Source organism: Rhipicephalus microplus, chromosome 6 (genome assembly GCF_043290135.1).
Source record: "Rhipicephalus microplus isolate Deutch F79 chromosome 6, USDA_Rmic, whole genome shotgun sequence".
NCBI lineage: Eukaryota > Metazoa > Arthropoda > Arachnida > Ixodida > Ixodidae > Rhipicephalus > Rhipicephalus microplus.
Window position 1 is genome coordinate 139,022,243 of NC_134705.1, and position 17,905 is coordinate 139,040,147.

At 43.6% G+C, this 17,905-nt stretch overlaps 1 protein-coding gene across 1 annotated transcript in view; it reads right to left on the minus strand.

Annotated features, from left to right (window-relative positions):
• Positions 1 to 17,905, minus strand: part of LOC119167313 (papilin) — a 47,012-nt gene that overhangs the window by 7,567 nt on the left and 21,540 nt on the right. Inside the window, exons 7-15 of the mRNA XM_075866716.1 lie at positions 16,605 to 16,775; positions 14,341 to 14,385; positions 13,295 to 13,465; positions 11,332 to 11,379; positions 7,936 to 8,109; positions 6,068 to 6,118; positions 5,469 to 5,642; positions 2,688 to 2,738; positions 766 to 816 (exon numbers count right to left, since the gene is read on the minus strand). Coding sequence (XP_075722831.1) covers positions 766 to 816; positions 2,688 to 2,738; positions 5,469 to 5,642; positions 6,068 to 6,118; positions 7,936 to 8,109; positions 11,332 to 11,379; positions 13,295 to 13,465; positions 14,341 to 14,385; positions 16,605 to 16,775 — 936 coding nt within the window. The remainder of the gene's footprint in view (positions 1 to 765; positions 817 to 2,687; positions 2,739 to 5,468; positions 5,643 to 6,067; positions 6,119 to 7,935; positions 8,110 to 11,331; positions 11,380 to 13,294; positions 13,466 to 14,340; positions 14,386 to 16,604; positions 16,776 to 17,905) is intronic.

A 17,905-nucleotide genomic window follows, 5' to 3' on the forward strand; every position in this document is an offset into this window, starting at 1 on the left:
GCTGGTTTTCGTTTTGCAGTGTGCAAAAAAAGAGAAATTGACAAGCTTGTGAACCATAGTAGCATAAAGACTAATAAAGAAATGCCCACGAAAGATCGAACACCTGCTGCATTTCTACGTCGAACGGTCATGCTGGTACAAGCTATCCCCGGCGAATTCTTGAATCATATATTCCTCACACAATAAAGTATGTATAGGTTGATGATCTAAAGAAGAAATAAATGCGCACTTACAAAGGTGGTAGCGTAACAAAATGAATATATGGTAATGATAGGTTGTTTGCCCCCTGTTTCTGAAGATGTTCTGACACCAAGCATAGGAACAATGCAAAAGAACGGTAGTCTCTTGGGGACACGGATTTGATTCCGGGTGGCCACATTTGAGTGGGAAGAAAGATGCATGTACAGGAGCCATCAAAAGTACCCAGTTCTCTATTCCATGTATTCATATGATAGCGTTGCGAGGGAATATTAGACGCCCCTTGTACATCCGTGCACTTAAATGTAGGTGCACCATAAAAAAGCCTCATTCATTTGAAATGAATGCTAAGTCCCACGTTTGGCTTTCCTCGCAATCATAACGTGGCTTAGCGCAGAGATGCTTCGCACTTAATAAATAAGGGTCTCATGTGCCATAAATAAAAATATTGCATCGTGAAAATATTGTTGACAAAATTGTCGCGAGATATAGATAGGATAAGGGTGTCTACGCAAAATCACCCGCCAGTGCCGGCTGGCGAAACGAAACGAAGTGCATTTTACGTACCGGTTTCCCTGGAGAGGATTGGGTTAGCACGAATGATGTCTTCCAGGGCAACTGCAACAATAAAAATATCAGGTTTTGAGAAAAAGCTCTGCTTGCAATGAACTTTGATATGAGTTAACGTAAAGGTGGGCAGAATATAAGACCCGTATGAGGCGAGAGAGTTTATGAGTGTGTGTAAATTACCCCGCCGTGGTGGTTTAGTGGCTAAGGTACTTGGTATGCTGATCCGCAGGTCGCGAGATCAAATCCCGGCTACAGGGGCTGCATTTTCGATGGAGGTGAAAATGCTGCAGACCCGTGTGCTCAGATTCGGTTGCACGTTAAAGAACCGCATGTGGTCGAAATTTCCCCTGTTTCTCTGGTCATATTTATTGCCTACGACAATTGGATCTCTCCAATCGCATGCTCCTTCCACACCGATCCCCCCCCCCTTTTTTTTTCGTTGTCGTGTCGCATTAGTGGTCAACTGTCTCAGAATAAGTATACCGGCCCCAGGCTATGTGCTCGAACACACAACGCAACAAAATTGGTTTCACTGAAGTCGAGGTGGCTGCATAAGCAGTCGTATATCATAATAATATTATGTGGGGTTTAACGTCCCAAAACTACCGTATAATTATGAGAGACGCCGTAGTGGAGGGCTGTGGAAATTTTGACTACCTGGGGTTCTATGACCTGCACCAAAATGTGAGCGCACGGGCCTACATCATTTTCACCTACACCGAAAATGCAGACGCTGCAGCCGGGATTCGAACCCGCGACCTGCGGGTCAGCAGCCGGGTCCCTTATCCACTAGACCACCGCGGCGCGGCAAGCAGTCGTAAATCAAGAAGTAATGCCCGAGGAACGGCATGATGAGATTTTAAATAATTTGGTGACACTCTTCCCAGAACATGAGCTAGTTTAAAAGTACATGACAAGGTCATGCGTTTTTATAAATCTGTGACCTCTATGACATACGTGCAATGCTTCACCTAAAAATTACGTTATTCCAACTTGAACATGGTCAAATATTCAGATACGCGTTTCGGTATCCCGTGATAATCGCAGGGAAATAAGATTCTGCTTGGACTAAACCATTGTACTGATCCAGCTCAATAATTGAGCTTTTGCTTTCTGTCAAATGTGATACGCATATTCTCCTATTTTACTTAAAACAACATTCTGTCATTGCGCTCACTGTATTTCAGAGAAAAAAAATGGCCCGAATCTACACGTTACACTATAAATGTCGTCGAAAGACGATAGTCTTGTGTCTGGAGAGAGTGAACAAAACGTTTATTTGATGTTCTGCGCAAGAAAATCGGTGAATGGTATTTTGAAGGCGCTGCGTTAGAGTGCCTCGAGCGTGTAACGGAAGCGAACAGACGCATCTAGGCACGTTAGACGAGAGCGCCATCTGGCAGTTATCTTCGAAAACGAAGGCGTGCGCGACCACGGAGCAAGATGCGCGCCGGTCACGGTGGTGATAAGGGGTAGAATGCAAAGCGACGGGCAGGTGCCACCACAATGCCGTCACAGCAAAGCGTTGGAAACACCTTCTTGAGCATCGGGTTGCACTGTCAGCGCAGTGAGTTAAACGCTACAGCCCTAGAGTTACTTGTGTGTGCCTCTTCTAGTATAAAGGCAGACATAAAAAACATAGACATGTTGTTATGGCGCCTCAGGTATGCGCAATATTTGCTTTTTTAATTGACAATCGCACAACTATGAACGCTAAACCTTGAGCAATATTGATGGGCGCTGCGGACGGGGTTGTCCGTTTGATGCCGTTTGAAGTATCGTTAAGGCGGACAAACAGACAAATGTACAGACAGACAGAGAGACAGACAGACAGACAGACAGACAGACAGACAGATCAAAATTTTTTCATCAAAGGTCCCCAAGAAAGACTGTCGTCTTTAAAAAAGTTCTCCACTTACAGGGCTTCTTGATGTGCTTCTTCCAGGCCTGGTCATCGGAGGTTAAATAGCCTGCACAGTAATGAGTGTATGCTAGAATTATCTTTGTTGTCTGATGCCTAAACAAAATGTAAAAAAGCTTTTTTCTAGAGGCAATTGAACTATATTAACGTTTAGATTGTGGATTTCATATATGAGTATTTCTCTTTCTCAAACTGAGTTTCAGAGGCTTCAATGCGTTTATATCGGATGACGATCGTAGATGGTCAGAAGCGAAATACAACGTTCTAAAAAAATGACTTTGCCTTCGATAGTAATCAGTAAGTTATAAATTAAACTTCAAAAAGGGAACAGTTATTTCGTGTCAAGTTCTCGGAACACGTTTACACTGCAGATCAGTGCGGCCTGATTAGTTAACGAAAGTCTTCGCTTGTGTTGTCAATTAAATCTGTCAATCACGTCAACGCTGAACGAGATATGGGAAACTTAATGTACCTGGGAAGATTTCAAAAGTGAGATCTTTTTTTTTTGCCATGCCACCAGAGGAAACTTCGTAGTCTTACACGCGGTTACCAATAGAAAGCTAGACATCACCGCTGGGACTGAGTAACTTTCACTAGATAAATTTCTGTAACGTATTACATAGGTCGAAAAAAACTTGTAGAGCTCACTGCCACTCACTCGTGAACTACATTTCTCTGTGGACTCACTCGGACTCAGACTCACCGAATTATTTTCTGAGCCGGACACACTCGGAGTCACTCACGAAAAGTTACTTTAACCGAACTCACTCGGACTCTAACTAACCAAAGTACCACTTACCCGGACTCACTCAGACTCATAATCGTGGTTCTGAGGGAGTCATATATAAGTCGACTCATGAGCCCGTCAACATAGGTCTAGCTTTCTCGACCAAGGTGTGAATGCTTTTTAACACCAATACCTCAGATCATCTATGCTCTTCTTGGCACCGTTTGATAGTACCTTCGAATGCGAGATATGAGTGCTCGAAAACCACTTAGGTAATTTGTCTTCAGATAGATGACAACATAAGACGTGTTTGTCAAGAACTTTTCGAAAGAGTTGGTGGGGAGGGGAACGTCAGGGCACCGCCTGCGTAATCTACGCCTCTTGTGAATAAATATTAATTGGGTACTTGAACAATATATTGCTTCGGAACACGTAGAAATTGACGTGATTGTAATTGTTAATCTAAGTAAGGCTGATAGTAATGCTGAAAATGAGTAGATAAGAGAATGGGTCGGCAAAGAAAGTGACACCCGCTCAGACTCACTCAATAAATATATTTTGTGCTTTCGACTCATTCAGACTTAGACTCGCCAAAGTTTTACTCACCTGGACTCAGACTCAGACTCAGACTCTCACTCAGACGCAGACTACCGGCTTGGTCGGAGTCTGAGTGAGTCCGAGTGAGTCGAATCATGAGTTAGTTCACCGACCTGTGACACTTGTCAACGATTCTATGACGTGCCGTTGAGGCTGCTGAGAACTCAAAAATGGAAAGAATCACACTCTCCACAGATAGCTCTATCAGCGTGGCCTGAATGAGTGGGATAACACTGAAAATTAAACTAAGCGTTACAAAATTCAAGCTAAACATTTCCTATGTGCTACACTCGGACTGGTCTGTCCTAACAAAGGGAAAAGTTTGGAGAGCGACAACCCAAACTGCTCATAGGCGCCACACATCCGTCGGGAAAAGCAGATAAAGGAATTTATTTACATTCTGCAGCTGAAGTGGCTGACAGGCATATTGGTGAGAGATCAACTGGTGATTCTATGACGCATTGTCACAAAACCCATTACCTTTCGTTTAGTCTTTTAGACAACGTAGCTCGCAAACACTGGTAGCCGTGGGCAGTTCACAGCGACATGTGACTCAAGTACATTGTAAGTGATGTACATAACTGCATATGTATATATTTATACGCAGAATTCATTCGTGCCAATATTCGCCATTGCTAGGTGTCTAGACACGAATTGAAAAATTTATGTGTGGTTCTTGTGTGGCGTGTTAATTTATGGTTTATCAGGCTAAAAGAACTAAATGGCGATATAGCTACTGGAAGGTTCATAATTAGCTCAATTTTTTCTAGTTGCTCACGTGGTGTAATACCGAACAAGGGTGTCCATGCAGGCTAGTTGGTATTTCATTCCAGGATTTCAGGTGTATCGCCCCATACAAAATAAAGCTTATATGTGCAATGAACGGCTTTATATGAATGGCTTTGTATGTGCAACCAGGGCAAAACAGTGTTTAGTTGCGAGTGCACCTCCTTTCCGTGAATTACTTGTTCTTACAATTTCGTAGGCTCGCTACACCCAATATTCGTTGCTATGATACATCCGCAGTGCAATCAATTAAAAAAAAAAAACCTGGCGGGACCCTTTGTCATAGGAGTCGGTATAACAAGAAAGTGAAATGAGTCTCCACAGAGGTACATTGGCGTTCACTGTTCCACCGAAAAGCGAGAACATAAATGCTTCAGCAACGAATTGTCATATGAGAAGAACGACGAGCAGCTTGAAATTCGAAATGCGCGGCTCAAACACAAAGAAGGATCCACACAACGAACACACAGGACGAGCTAGAGCTAACAAGGGCCGCAGTTGTTAGTTCTTTGTGTGGGAGCAGCACGCCTCCAGAGCAAGCACGGCTGCGAGTGAAGTGACCTTAGTGCTCTCAATAACAATAGAGTTCTAGCTACTACACGGCAGGTATAAAAAGAGCCTGTCTTTAGGCACAAGACTCTAGTGAAATGATTAACAGAGGGCACTCACCACCACACTTGATCTCACACTTTGTTAGCGTTGGGAAGTTGTTGGCGTTGCCCTGGCAACCTCCGTAGATGAACTTCTCGCAAGTGTCGGTGGTCGTGTTGTAGTAGTAACGGGGGATGTGACCACGGCACGGGCCAACCTCCTTGGGCAGCTCACAGACTGGGCCAAGGGTCACTGCGAAAATCGGTCAGCAGAAACGTGATCAGCACTTCATGTTGCTAAAAGTTATTGCATTCAGTCATTTAAAAACACGACCTGGCTAGTGATTCCAAAACACGCGAGGCCACTTTTGACTACATTTACTGCCGTTTGCATAACTTGGCCACTTTTTGGCAGTTTTTTTTAAATTGCTTGGCTTTTTTTCTAATTAGCCTGGTGACCTTGCCAATGATTGGCTAGTATTTAGCCAAAAGCAGCGAAGATATACCATTTGCTTGAATTTTTACATCTATTCCATAATTGTCTCTAAGGGGCATTTAACATACCACATTGCTGAAATAATTTTACACCATGGTAAATTATTGAAAGACTGCTGAAACGCAAGCCGCATAGGTAATCAACTATCATTCGCAATATTGAAGGTGGCAGTTTGGACCTACCCAGTTTGGTGATAAGCCTGGATCTGATCAGCTCATCGGTGAGTGAAACGTCTGAAATGGGAAAAGAAGCAGGGATGTTGCTACAACCGCAACCTCTCTAAACAAACACACATAGGCAATAAACAGTCCCAGAAAACCATAGAGTTCTATACAATAATACCTAGAAAGGAATCTGACGCTGCGATTGTGTAGCCCATGAGAATTATGGGAAATACAGCCTTCGGATTTGATAGTATTGTCTACTGCACTGCCTATAGATCTTTTTCTGCAGTGCCAGTTTCGTTCTTCACGCGGCGCGAGTTGTGGGGTTCAGTATGAAACGCTGAAGCAGTGCCTGTGTTGTTTCAAGAGGCTGAAGACCACCGGTTTTTTTTTTCATTTGTTGTGACGTTGGAGCTTTACGAGTCGTATTTGACAGCTTAAATAAAGCGTCGTCTACTCACCACAGCGAATAGATGTAGCGTCTCCTGCCAGTGCAGGATATCGCATCGAGTTCATGTTTTTTCAGGAGCGCGTCTTGACTAAACTCCTTCGAATCGACTGCAAAACGACGGCGAAGCTAAGCAGATCCACCATTACGCTCCTCTCATTTGACTTTACATTAAAACTAGAGGTGCGCTTAGGGCAGACCACTTGGACAGACGCGCCTGGCATCGCAGCAGACGAAACGTTGTGTTCCTCACATGACAGTGTACTGTTATTTCCATAGATATTGCTACTTTTTAGCGAAAAACAAGCACGTTTGTTGTGAAGTTCTTCAAAAATATTTCATTATATCTTGACACCAAATCTGTAGTGAAATGGCAGAGTGATGCACCTCAAAGTGGTTAAGTTCGTCTAGTCTCCACTTTTACCTCATGATTACAGCAAACTTTTTGCGATAAAGTTTACGTAAAAAAAATTGGAACAAGTTTCAATTGTATATACCCTCCTATCACTTTTCCCCCCCTCTCGGCAAATAATTGTTGCGAATCTCAAGGACGTAATTCATCTGAAGCAGATCCGAAGCCAGTACTTCCCACAATTCGCATAATGGTACACGCGCCACAGAAGAAGCCCTCGTAGACACTAGCTCCAGATTTCCCTCAAGACATTGTTGTATGAAACTGTATGCAGAAAACCATAAATTCCCTCATTTCAATTTTCGGAAGTATTCATAGTTCCGTCGTCAAGCTATACTTCCATGACACCACTAGATATTGGTTACGCAGTAGATGCGAAACTATAAATTGACGCTTCGGCGCGGTGTACATGCACTGAGACAATAATGATAGCTGGGCGAGTTGGCACTAAACTTACGACACAATTGAGAACGCTCAAACGGGCGGGACGTAGTGTATCCTAAACGCCACAAATGCATTATGTCTTGTTTGAGCAAAACAAAACTACATATACATGTCTAAATGTATCACCACTTCCATCATTTAGTGCATGCAGGTTGGGGCGCATAAGATCGTCTCAGAACTAAGCTTGCTCAGTTAGAATGGCCTTTTTAGTTGGAATGTAAGAACCCAGTTGTTTAGCGCAGCAACTCAGCTGGCCGGTCGTAACTAGACTGCTACATCTTAATAAGCACCTCTTCATTGTGTGATTGTTGCGTTGCACTAGTTTATTTCTGATACACAGCCACTGCACAGTTTATATATACATATATATATATATATATATATATATATATATATATATATATATATATATATATATATATATATATATATGTATATATATATATATGAAAATTTTCTAATTTTCTGCATTCTCGCATTTTCTCATACCAACAGCTCACCTTAGCCAAATATTAACACTCAATGCGCCCCCGATGACCACGAAGATTCGAGGTGATTCTTCGTAGGCACGTTTGTACTCACTTCCGCACTTGGTCTGGCACTGGCGCAGCGTTTCGAAGTTGTTGGCGTTACCGCGGCATCCTCCGTAAATGAACTGCTCGCAGGTGTTGGTCGTCGTGTTGTAGTAGTAGCGGGGGAAGTAGCCGTAGCAGGGTCCCGTCTCCTTCGGCAGGTAGCACGTGGAATTCTTGAGCGCTGAGGGAGTGAAGGAAAGCCAAAAAGCGTTGACTAAACCGACACCAAGTGGACGAAGCAGTGTAATGTGGCCCAGGCGGATCGCCGCGTTGGGTGCGAAATGAACAGGAAAGGTCACTATAGAATTACTCAGAGTTACCGCTGTAAGGGCGTGTGTGCGTAGGAGACCTGTAGCCCATGACATAATTAACCGAAAGAAAGAACATCACATGCGGCAGCTATTGCTGTTTTTTGTTATATGAAAAACATTTATTGCCTCAAACTACATAGTAAAACTCAACGTTGGGCGCCAGGCTGGTCGCAACAAAGAGTGCTCTGTACTATCGGCTCTGCCGAGGCAACATGCGACGGTTCCGATGGTGAAGTCTTGTAAATATGTACATAAGTTTCTGTATATAAAGTCGAGTTGTTTTAAAGTTTGAAATGTGCTGGCCTCCATCCCCGAACAAGCAGCAGCAGCCACGACAAAACAGGACGGACACCGAACAGCAACCAACCTCCCACTCCCTTCTGTAGCAACAGCCGCTAGGCAGCTGGGAGAGCTCTGCTCGAGGGAACAGAGGGAGTGGGTAGAAGGTTGAGGTTTACTTACATACTAGAATAAAACGCAAGGAACTGCTTTTGCAGCGAGCAGGTGGCGCTTCAGAAACTTCCTCCTATTAGGCAAATATTCCTGCGCAATTATTACACCCACACAATATATAACCGTATCGGTTAGCTAAATATGTATAAAAATACCTTTTATGTCACTCAGTATGGAAAACGGAACTTTATATATTGAGTGATTGAGTCGATTAGCCCATATTAGCCAAACTAATGCGTTATGAACAGTTCTTAGCACAGCGTCGTCTTCCATCATTTCTCAGCAGCGCTAAAATTATAGAAAAAACAGAAGACACGATGGTGATACTCCTTTCAAAATGACAAATTCGAGATCGCACTTCGTTCACCGTAATCGCCCCAGGCATCATTCATGACTGAAATCATTTCCTTTTCGTACGTATTATCATGCTACGAAAATCGTGCGCTTTCCCGGCGGGCTTTCTATCGTCCTGGTGATAACGTCACGTTATGACGTCGCAAATTTGTCTGTGATTTCGTGATGACGCTATCTTCATTCACGTGGTTTTATTCAACATTCGTGTCGATGCCTACGCTGCCGACAGTCACTTACCGCGTTTGATGAGGCATTTGAGGGTATCGCCTGCATAGTCTTGATGAGAAACTCACTTTCCTGCGTTCAAGCTTCAGATGTCACTACGAGTGTGTACCCTACGTAAAAGTCTGCACTTTCTTTCTTTCCCTGTTGTCGGGTTGTACGCGCAGTTAATACGAACAATGATCACAGGATAAGCCTTTTTCTAATGCCCTGACTCCGACTATATTAGTTTCGTTTTCTTGCATAAAAAAGGGTCATCGCAAAAAAAAAAACCCGAATGCTGCATACATGCATACCTGCCTGAGCAGTCAATACAACGTGCAGATGCCATGGGATAATTCTGCACTGGCGCGATCATTAACCAACACCTCAACTAAGCTATTTTAGGTGTAGTTTTGACGCTCGTTTTTCACAGTAAGTTATAAGTATTAGCGCAACGTTCTTCTGTGTAGAATTTGCAATCAATTTTTCGTGGGAACTCACGTTCTGTTTGCGCATATGGGCTAAAGGTGTCCGTTTTCTTCGCGATTAGAAAACAGCGTCGTACCTCTTCATCGTTTCCTCGAGTGCCCTCGATAAGAGTGCAATAGCACTTCAACACTTTGACCCTGCCCTCCTTCTTCCCCAATCACTTTCTTGCGAGGCACAGCGTAAAACACTGCTTGTCTCGATTTCTATATATCTTGCATTTTACTTGCGCGCCCTCACGTCAAAAAAGGCAAGTATACGTCGATAGAGTTGATATGAGTCCACATTTTGTGATCCCTCACAGATAACATTATTATGTAATGTTTGCCGTACCAGAACGACGGTATAAATATAAGAGACACCCTATAGTGGAGGGCTCCGAAAATTTGGACCATTTCGCGCACTTCTACGTGCCCCGACATCGCACATTGCACGGGTGTGTGCCACCTCACATCCGTCGAAATGCAACTACTACGGTCGGAATCATGTTCCCCCACAGAGTGGAGGTTTCAGTGAATTTAGAATGGTTTACAGAGAAATAGAGAAGAAAAAAAAAGGAACACATTTGTAGTATGCAACTGATTAAAAAAAAGAAAAAAATGAACGACACGAACAAGTTTGGTGACCGGACAACAGGAACCATCCCAGAACAGGAACCGTCATGAACAGGAACCATCACAGAAAGAATACATATGATAGGTTACTGGATAAGCATCGATACCTTGCAGAGGAACAACTTTGTTTTCATGCTCCGAATATTCGCATTATGTTTGCCGTAGCATCTCGGCATTTACATTGAGACGAGATACACACGCCTCACTGGGTCATCAAACGCGTATATTTTCTTACCTAGAAGGCGAAAATGTTGTAGGCCCGTGTGCTCTGATTTGGGTGCACGTTAAACACCACCAGGCGGTCGAAATTTCCTGAGCCCTCCACTATGGCGTTTCTCATAATCATATGCTTGTTTGGGAACGTTCAACCTCGGTTATATTATATTATTATTATTATTATTATTATTATTATTATTATTATTATTATTATTATTATTATTATTATTATTATTATTATTATTATTATTATTATTATTATTATTATTATTATTGTTATTATTATTATTATTATTATTACAATGGCTTACCAAGAGACTTATCAAAATTTCGTGAAGCGTGCAACGCTGCGACAGAGGCTCTTCATAAGCACACTCTATATAAACTACCTCTACGCTCAGGTCAGCTCAAATAAGTGTCAAGCTTTGACAAAATCATATAAATAATGACCCAATCGAATGCGTGAATGTGCATGCAGTATGGAAGGAAGAGCTAAATGTTCTACTAGACTTGGTTCGCTGCTAATCTTAATTATTCTGGAGCAATGGTTCTTGAACGACATTCTTTCAGTAGCTGTCTCGAACAAATCAACAGCAAGCACACTTCAGTAGTATTAAATAAGGTAAAAAGTGAAGGAATTTGAAACTTGCAATGTATGTTTCTTTTCTAGCTCACTTAGACAGCGACAAGCAAAAAAAAAAAAGGAGGAAGTTGCCAACATGCAGAATTGTTTTTCAGAAAAAAAAAGCTGTGTTATCGACTTACGAGTTCTCAGCTTCAGGAGCCTCTCCGTGACGTTTTGATATCCAACCTCTGCAAATAAAGAAAAGCTGGTGAATAAGAATGAATGAGAAGACGCGCCTCTAAGAGGCCATGACACCGAATTTTGAATATTGAGGCCAATTGCCTGGGATAGTTTTTTTATAGGCTCACAAAAACAACATGGCAAAGACTGAGTAGTTTATTTGCAAACTTAATGTATACTAAAAATACTTCAATACAAACGCGAGCAGCCTGAGAATCAGGGCATAGAGGAGAACTTGCGAGTAGTGATGTAACGAGCTTGTAGAGCCAGGTCGTACGAGACGGACTCGTCTTTTCAGTAACAACGCCTACTTCATTGTCATAACCAGAGAATCGAAAGTAGAGCGGGTGCATGCAGTGCACTGGAAGTGGCAAGAGTGAAAGAGACGAAGGAGAAACAGAGAGGAGAGCAGCACGTTGCTTCAAGTGCTGCTCCGCAGGTTTGGATAGCCGCGGTGTGCGCTCTGTGGCGGCCGTTTCGCTACAAGCTGATTTCTGCGGCTCCGTTCCAGGGAACAATTTCGTTCCGTGGTCAGCTGCGCGTTCCACAGCATCCGAGGAGTCGACTTGGTTGGCACGTTTTTACGGCGTGTCTGTTCCGCGTATTCTTCGAGGCTGTTCGCATCGAGATCGTTGTCACTACCAGGACAGCGAAGTCATTCGTCAGCAAAAGAAATCTTCCGTGGCTGCCCGAATTCTGAATACAACGCGCGGCTACATATTTGTGCGGTGTCGTGGACAATTTGCAAAACGCAAATCAATCCCGTTTACCGTACACCACTGCAGTGGACCGAATTGTTCGTGGGCAGTGAGATATTCTCCGGCAGCCCGATTTTCGTATGTGTATAGGCACGAAGGACCCTCCTCCCCTACTTTTCGCATAAAACCGTAAATTATTGGGTGGCCGTGTTACGGCCTATATAGGCTGTTGTCGACAAGAATATGTGTTCAAATGAAAGTAACAATGCTTTAAAGTATGGCACGAATAAATCTGGTAAAAAACAAAACCGTACCGCGAAATTAGGCCAGTAGCAATTTGTTACATGCTTGCGTTCGTAGAAACCGAACGGACGTGTAGAATGATACAATTTCTCCTATCCCAAAATCTAGATTGAAATTGTATGAAGTAAGAACACGCAACTGCTGATTCAGTTTACCGGGCGAATATTATTAAACTTGCTTCATGCTAAAGAGACAGGGCGTGCAAATATAGAGAGAAGACATGGATGAGACCCGGAACGGCGTTTGTGGTGTCTTGACTTTCGTCATTCCTCCGCGCTTAAACGTCTTGTCTCTTTAACAAGGATACTTACCAAATAGCAAAACTATCTGTCAAGAGTAAAAAGTGACACGTAGGTAGCACGTGGTTAACTTGACTCTTGCTTAGGAACAGGCGATAGGGAGTAACTAAAGAAAGAGGAAGGAGAGAAAAGGCAGGAAAGTTATTCAGTTCAGCATTGCTTGTATGATTCCTTGCCCGGAAGAGTGATATAGAGTAGGTTGAAAAAAGAGTAACGAAAGACAGATAATTCTCGTATGACGTCACATTTCGGCCGTCTTGTGGGTATACTGTATGATCATCTACCCATCGCCGCTTAAAACGAGGAACATGCGATGGCAGCATTCGAAGAAAGCGATCGAAGGCACACACTCTTGATGGCAGGTTCAAGCGGGAAAAGAAGTGGCGACTTGATCCGGGCATTTCGCAATGACGCGGATAAACATCAACCACGAAGAATGGTAACTCTTCTTCAAAAACAGACATTTCTCTGCTTCAACACAGCCTATTGCAACACTGCTGGGCCAAAACTATAGAAATTGAGTGGCTAGTGCGCAGTTTCTTCACCACACAGTCAAGTGTCAAACAACTGAAACCTGAATCTAACACCTTCTATAGAGACCGAATGTATTGTATACCACTTACTGCAGGTCTTTAGGCACACTTCCAGTTCGGGGAAGTTGTTGCGGTTTCCTTGGCAGCCACCATAGATGAAGCGTTCGCAGTACTTGGTGGTCGTGTTGTAGAAGTAGCGAGGAACGTAGGCCCTGCATGGTCCCACTTTCTTGGGCTCGTAGCACACGGGGTTTGTGGGCTCTGCGCATGGCACATTGGAAGTAGAACGAACTCTCGTGTATCGTAAGTTCAGACATACTGCGTCTTCTCTGAACCAAAATCAAGCCCTAATCGTCATCACCATCATCTACTTTTTATTTCATTTTAGCATAATTTAGGGACATTGCAAAAGGGTATGTAATGAGATAAAACTTCTTCGGATGCCAAAGCATTCGTATTACCAAGATTTCTGCTATAACGCGGCGCGCGTTCGTTCCTTGTAATTTGACGAAACAGTTTACAAATCATTCGTGTGCATAGATTGTTGCAATGCCACATCGCACGTAGCAGATAAAGGTTGCATAATTTAGTAAAAAAATTAATGAGGACGTCGCAGTGCAATCTGTTACTGTGCACTTGTCAGAGGAGAGCCTCGTTGCCGTGATTCACAGCGTGATTAAAAAGCATGGGCTGATTTTGCATAATCTTAGTCAGAACAGTGTTTGTTTTGTTTAGCAATTGAATTGATTGATGGTATTGAAACGGTCTGGTGCCTATTTTGTCCACCTTTGTGGACAAAAACATTTCTTCAATCGTACAGTACCGTTCGCGGTTGAAGGGAACACTCTAAATAAAGAGCACCTGTCATGGTGCCGGCTTATAATTGCAAGTAGACGTAGAAATATTGTTCGTGCATGCCACTAGTCTATCAAAAAGAGTCAGGACTATCAACGAGCCGTTGTGGTATGCATGTCTAAGCCACTATACTTTTGCGAGGAGGTGAAATGCAGACATGACGCACATGAGAGTGTTCCCTTTAACTGGGAACCCGTCTACAGCTTTGTATCGAACATGTTTCCCTGTATTGCTGCCAGGTCACCTACCAAAGAAGCGCACAGTAATGCATTCATACGTACCAGGTTCCGACTCAAGGAGTGGTATGCCAACGCTGTGCCTCACATCTGCAAAAATAAAGCAGTTTTCCGGTTAGTTACGATTAACAGATTGCAAGTATAATAGCACTTTATAGATTCACGATAGTTTCTCTTTTTGTAATGTTCCGAGTACGAATGCTTAAAGACGACAATCTTGCTTAGGTCACATAAATGTGAGCTGAATCAGTTAGTAATATATGCTATCCGCTTTTGATCCCCTTGTTCCTTTTCCGGACTTCTGATGATGAGCATCTGTAAAGTATATGTATCACATACTTTCACGCAGCTCATGAACTGGGTAAATATTATGCATTATGAACCCACAACTTCTTGCTTGAAGCGCCGCCTCGTTGTCGACATAGTGTTAGTTGTACTCAGCTTGTAAAACAGGAGCGATGCAGTAAAGCGTACGGGCATATATGATCATAAGTCAGCGGGAAAAAGCCCGCAGGTCACAAACCTATTCGGCTGATAAATGAGAAGACCATGGTGTGGTCAACCATGAATGAAGCTTGGCAATCCTAGCCTCAAGACATTGTCTCTACGAGAGCTTTCTAACTGTCCTGCAGTGGTTGTCACTGGTGTTAATAGGGCTTTCCTGATTTGAGGATGTCTTTTCGTCCTGCAGCTGATCAGAAGTCATGGTTCACATGCCACATCTCTCGTGTTTTCTGATCGATGGCACTTCTACGTTTCGGGAATAGGAGTTGGCGCTTAGCAGCTTAGAAAGACAAGGACCGGATGTCATAGCCAACGGGGCAATTTCAAGATCAAACAACCAACAATCAGAGCTCCTGTAAACTACCAACTACCCAAACAGACCATTCGAAGCCCTTTTCGATCTTTATGAAATTTGTCCCGTCCGTACTTTGTCACAAGAGGACTTATTCGAGCCGAATGAATCCTGCTATGTTAAAAACTTGATCGGCCTGCCCTTCCGCAGGGTTATTTAAAGTCAAGAACGCTCCCTGACCGCTGTGCATTGATTGATATGTGAGGTTTAACGTCCCAAAACCACTATATGATTATGAGAGACGCCGTAGTGGAGGGCTCCGGAAATTTAGACCACCTGGGGTTCTTTAACGTGCACCCAAATTTGAGCACACGGGCCTACAACATTTCCGCCTCCATCGGAAATGCAGCCGCCGCAGCCGGGATTCGAACCCGCGCCCTGCGGGTCAGCAGCCGAGTACCTTAGCCACTAGACCACCGCGGCGGGGTAACCGCTGTGCATTGAATGCAATGAAGTTGCGGATATTCAGGATGCCTCTGATCCTGCAAGCGTTTTTGGTTCTGATAGACATCATTGGGCTGTGTGAAGAAATGAGGGTTTCCCTATGAATGCTGCGAAGACGTGTTGCTGGCAGGTACGTTGTTGAGGCGAAAGCAAGTAATCACTAACATACTTTTGCATTTTCTATGAGAGACAGGATCAAGTGATGTATGATGAGCAGAAGTACATGGAAGAAGTTGCTCAGGCGGAGGAATGGCAGGCCAGGTCTGGCAGGCTAACCCCGCCTGTGGCAACGTCATCACCAGCACAAACTAAAATGACATCGACGATTTTGTACAAATAGTATTGAACCCGTGAAGCAAGTCTTAAGGATCGTTTGCCGGTCAGCATAGATTTTGTGTATCAAGTGTGTAACTTGGTACAATAATTCAAGCGTGCGAAACGCTACAGATCTCAAAGTATCAGCTGAATGAATTTTCAATTTTCGGCTTGTATTGTACGTTTCAATATGCGCAGGACCGATATGATCAGACAAATGCAGTTTACTTCACTGACTCCCCAAAGTACAGCGAGCTTTGTCTTAGCTGTAAAGTAGCGCCAATAGACACAGACGAAAGTGAGGCACACTAACACTCAGACGAAAGCGCTTCTAGCAGCAAGTTTTCTATTGAAAATACACCTTTAATATGTACATCCACCCCCCCCCCCCTTTTTTTTAGACACGTAAAAATCTCAGTGCATTGATGATTTCAAGAACGCCATTTCTTTCTGTGACAACACTATCGACGGTGTGCTAACACATTTGTATCCTTCAAAATGTTACCGCCGCGGCTGTCATCGAACCTGCGGTCTTCGCACCAGCAGCCGAGCACTCTATCCAGTGTTCCACTGAGGCTGTGTGTAGCCTTGTTACTAAGTTATGCTATCACAGTGGCAACAGAACTCTATAATTGCAGGGTTTTAAGGGGTTTTTTCGTGCAGTGAACGAGAAGATGTCTCGGTGTCGACTCACGGCACGTCCGGCTGCACTCGGCCAAAGTCACGAAGTTGTTGGCGTTGCCTTGGCAACCACCGTAGATGAACTGCTCGCACTGCTTCGTCTCGTTGTTGTAGTAGTAGCGTGGCATGTAGGCGAGGCATTGCCCACGCTCCTGGGGCAGATGGCACACGGGATTCACGGGGGCTGCGGCGAGAGAGAGAGAGAAAGAGATTTTATTAGAGTTTTCCTATTTTAAAACCCGTAGAGCATTTCTTTAGATAACGCGGCAGATTCCAGCTGGGTGGACGATAAGGCTGACCCAGTGACGTTACGCGCATGAACAGCTGGATTATGTCTGTGCAGTCTATACGCAATGTACATAAATATAAAGAAGCCTAACAGTTTTAATGTTCCGACAAAGGGATACAAACTCCGGGCCCACAGTCGGTGCCGAACCCGCACACCCTTTTCTAGACCGCGGGCGCATTTTGTGAGGCGCACTAAAACACCTTTAGAATTTTCCACCTGCAACCATGCATCTTGACTTCATTAATACTGGGCCATTAGCCAAAAGCTGGCGGAGTGTTGTCCACTTTTATTCTCAGGTATTTGGGACACCTCGACGAGGCGCCATCTCTCGGCAGCAGGAACGGTGACCTGTCATAACTAAATGGGAAATAGGTGAGAAAAATTATATCTACTTAGAAAAGATGGTTATCCAAAACGACTCCAGGTTGTATGTAGAAGAGACCCACTGGTACATAGTGTTAAAAGTACAGTATTGCACTACAAAGTGTGAGGCTTCCCAGGACAATTGAACACCGACCATGGAAGCACATGGCATTAAATTGGTAAATATTAAACGCTTTGGGAAGCCAGGCAGTTTATTGTGCGACATTGTAACGTTTCCAGGCAGTTCAAATAAGTTTCTGTTGCATAAAACTCGGAATCGTTTTTTGAAAACTACTTTTTTTGGCCAGATAAGATTTTTTTCTTTCTTTTCTTCACACGGCAGGCCGCTGGCGTCGCCAACGAGAGGTGGCGCTCCATGCACGTGTCCCCAAATCCTGTTCACGTCGTATTGTAAAACACGAGGATAATAACTGAAACCAGCCAACTTGAACAGTGATTCCTTAGTGCATTTCTCCTATTTAGGTACTAGTTCTGGAGACCCATATATATAGGGCCAAGCAGAAGGGGCAATGAAAAAAGTACACTGATACAATGCCACGACACTAGACCACATAATTACAAGAGCACTTAATGCACAATGTTACGGCACATAATAAGTGAATAAAAACACCCATAATCAGCGGAAGCATACAAACATTTCA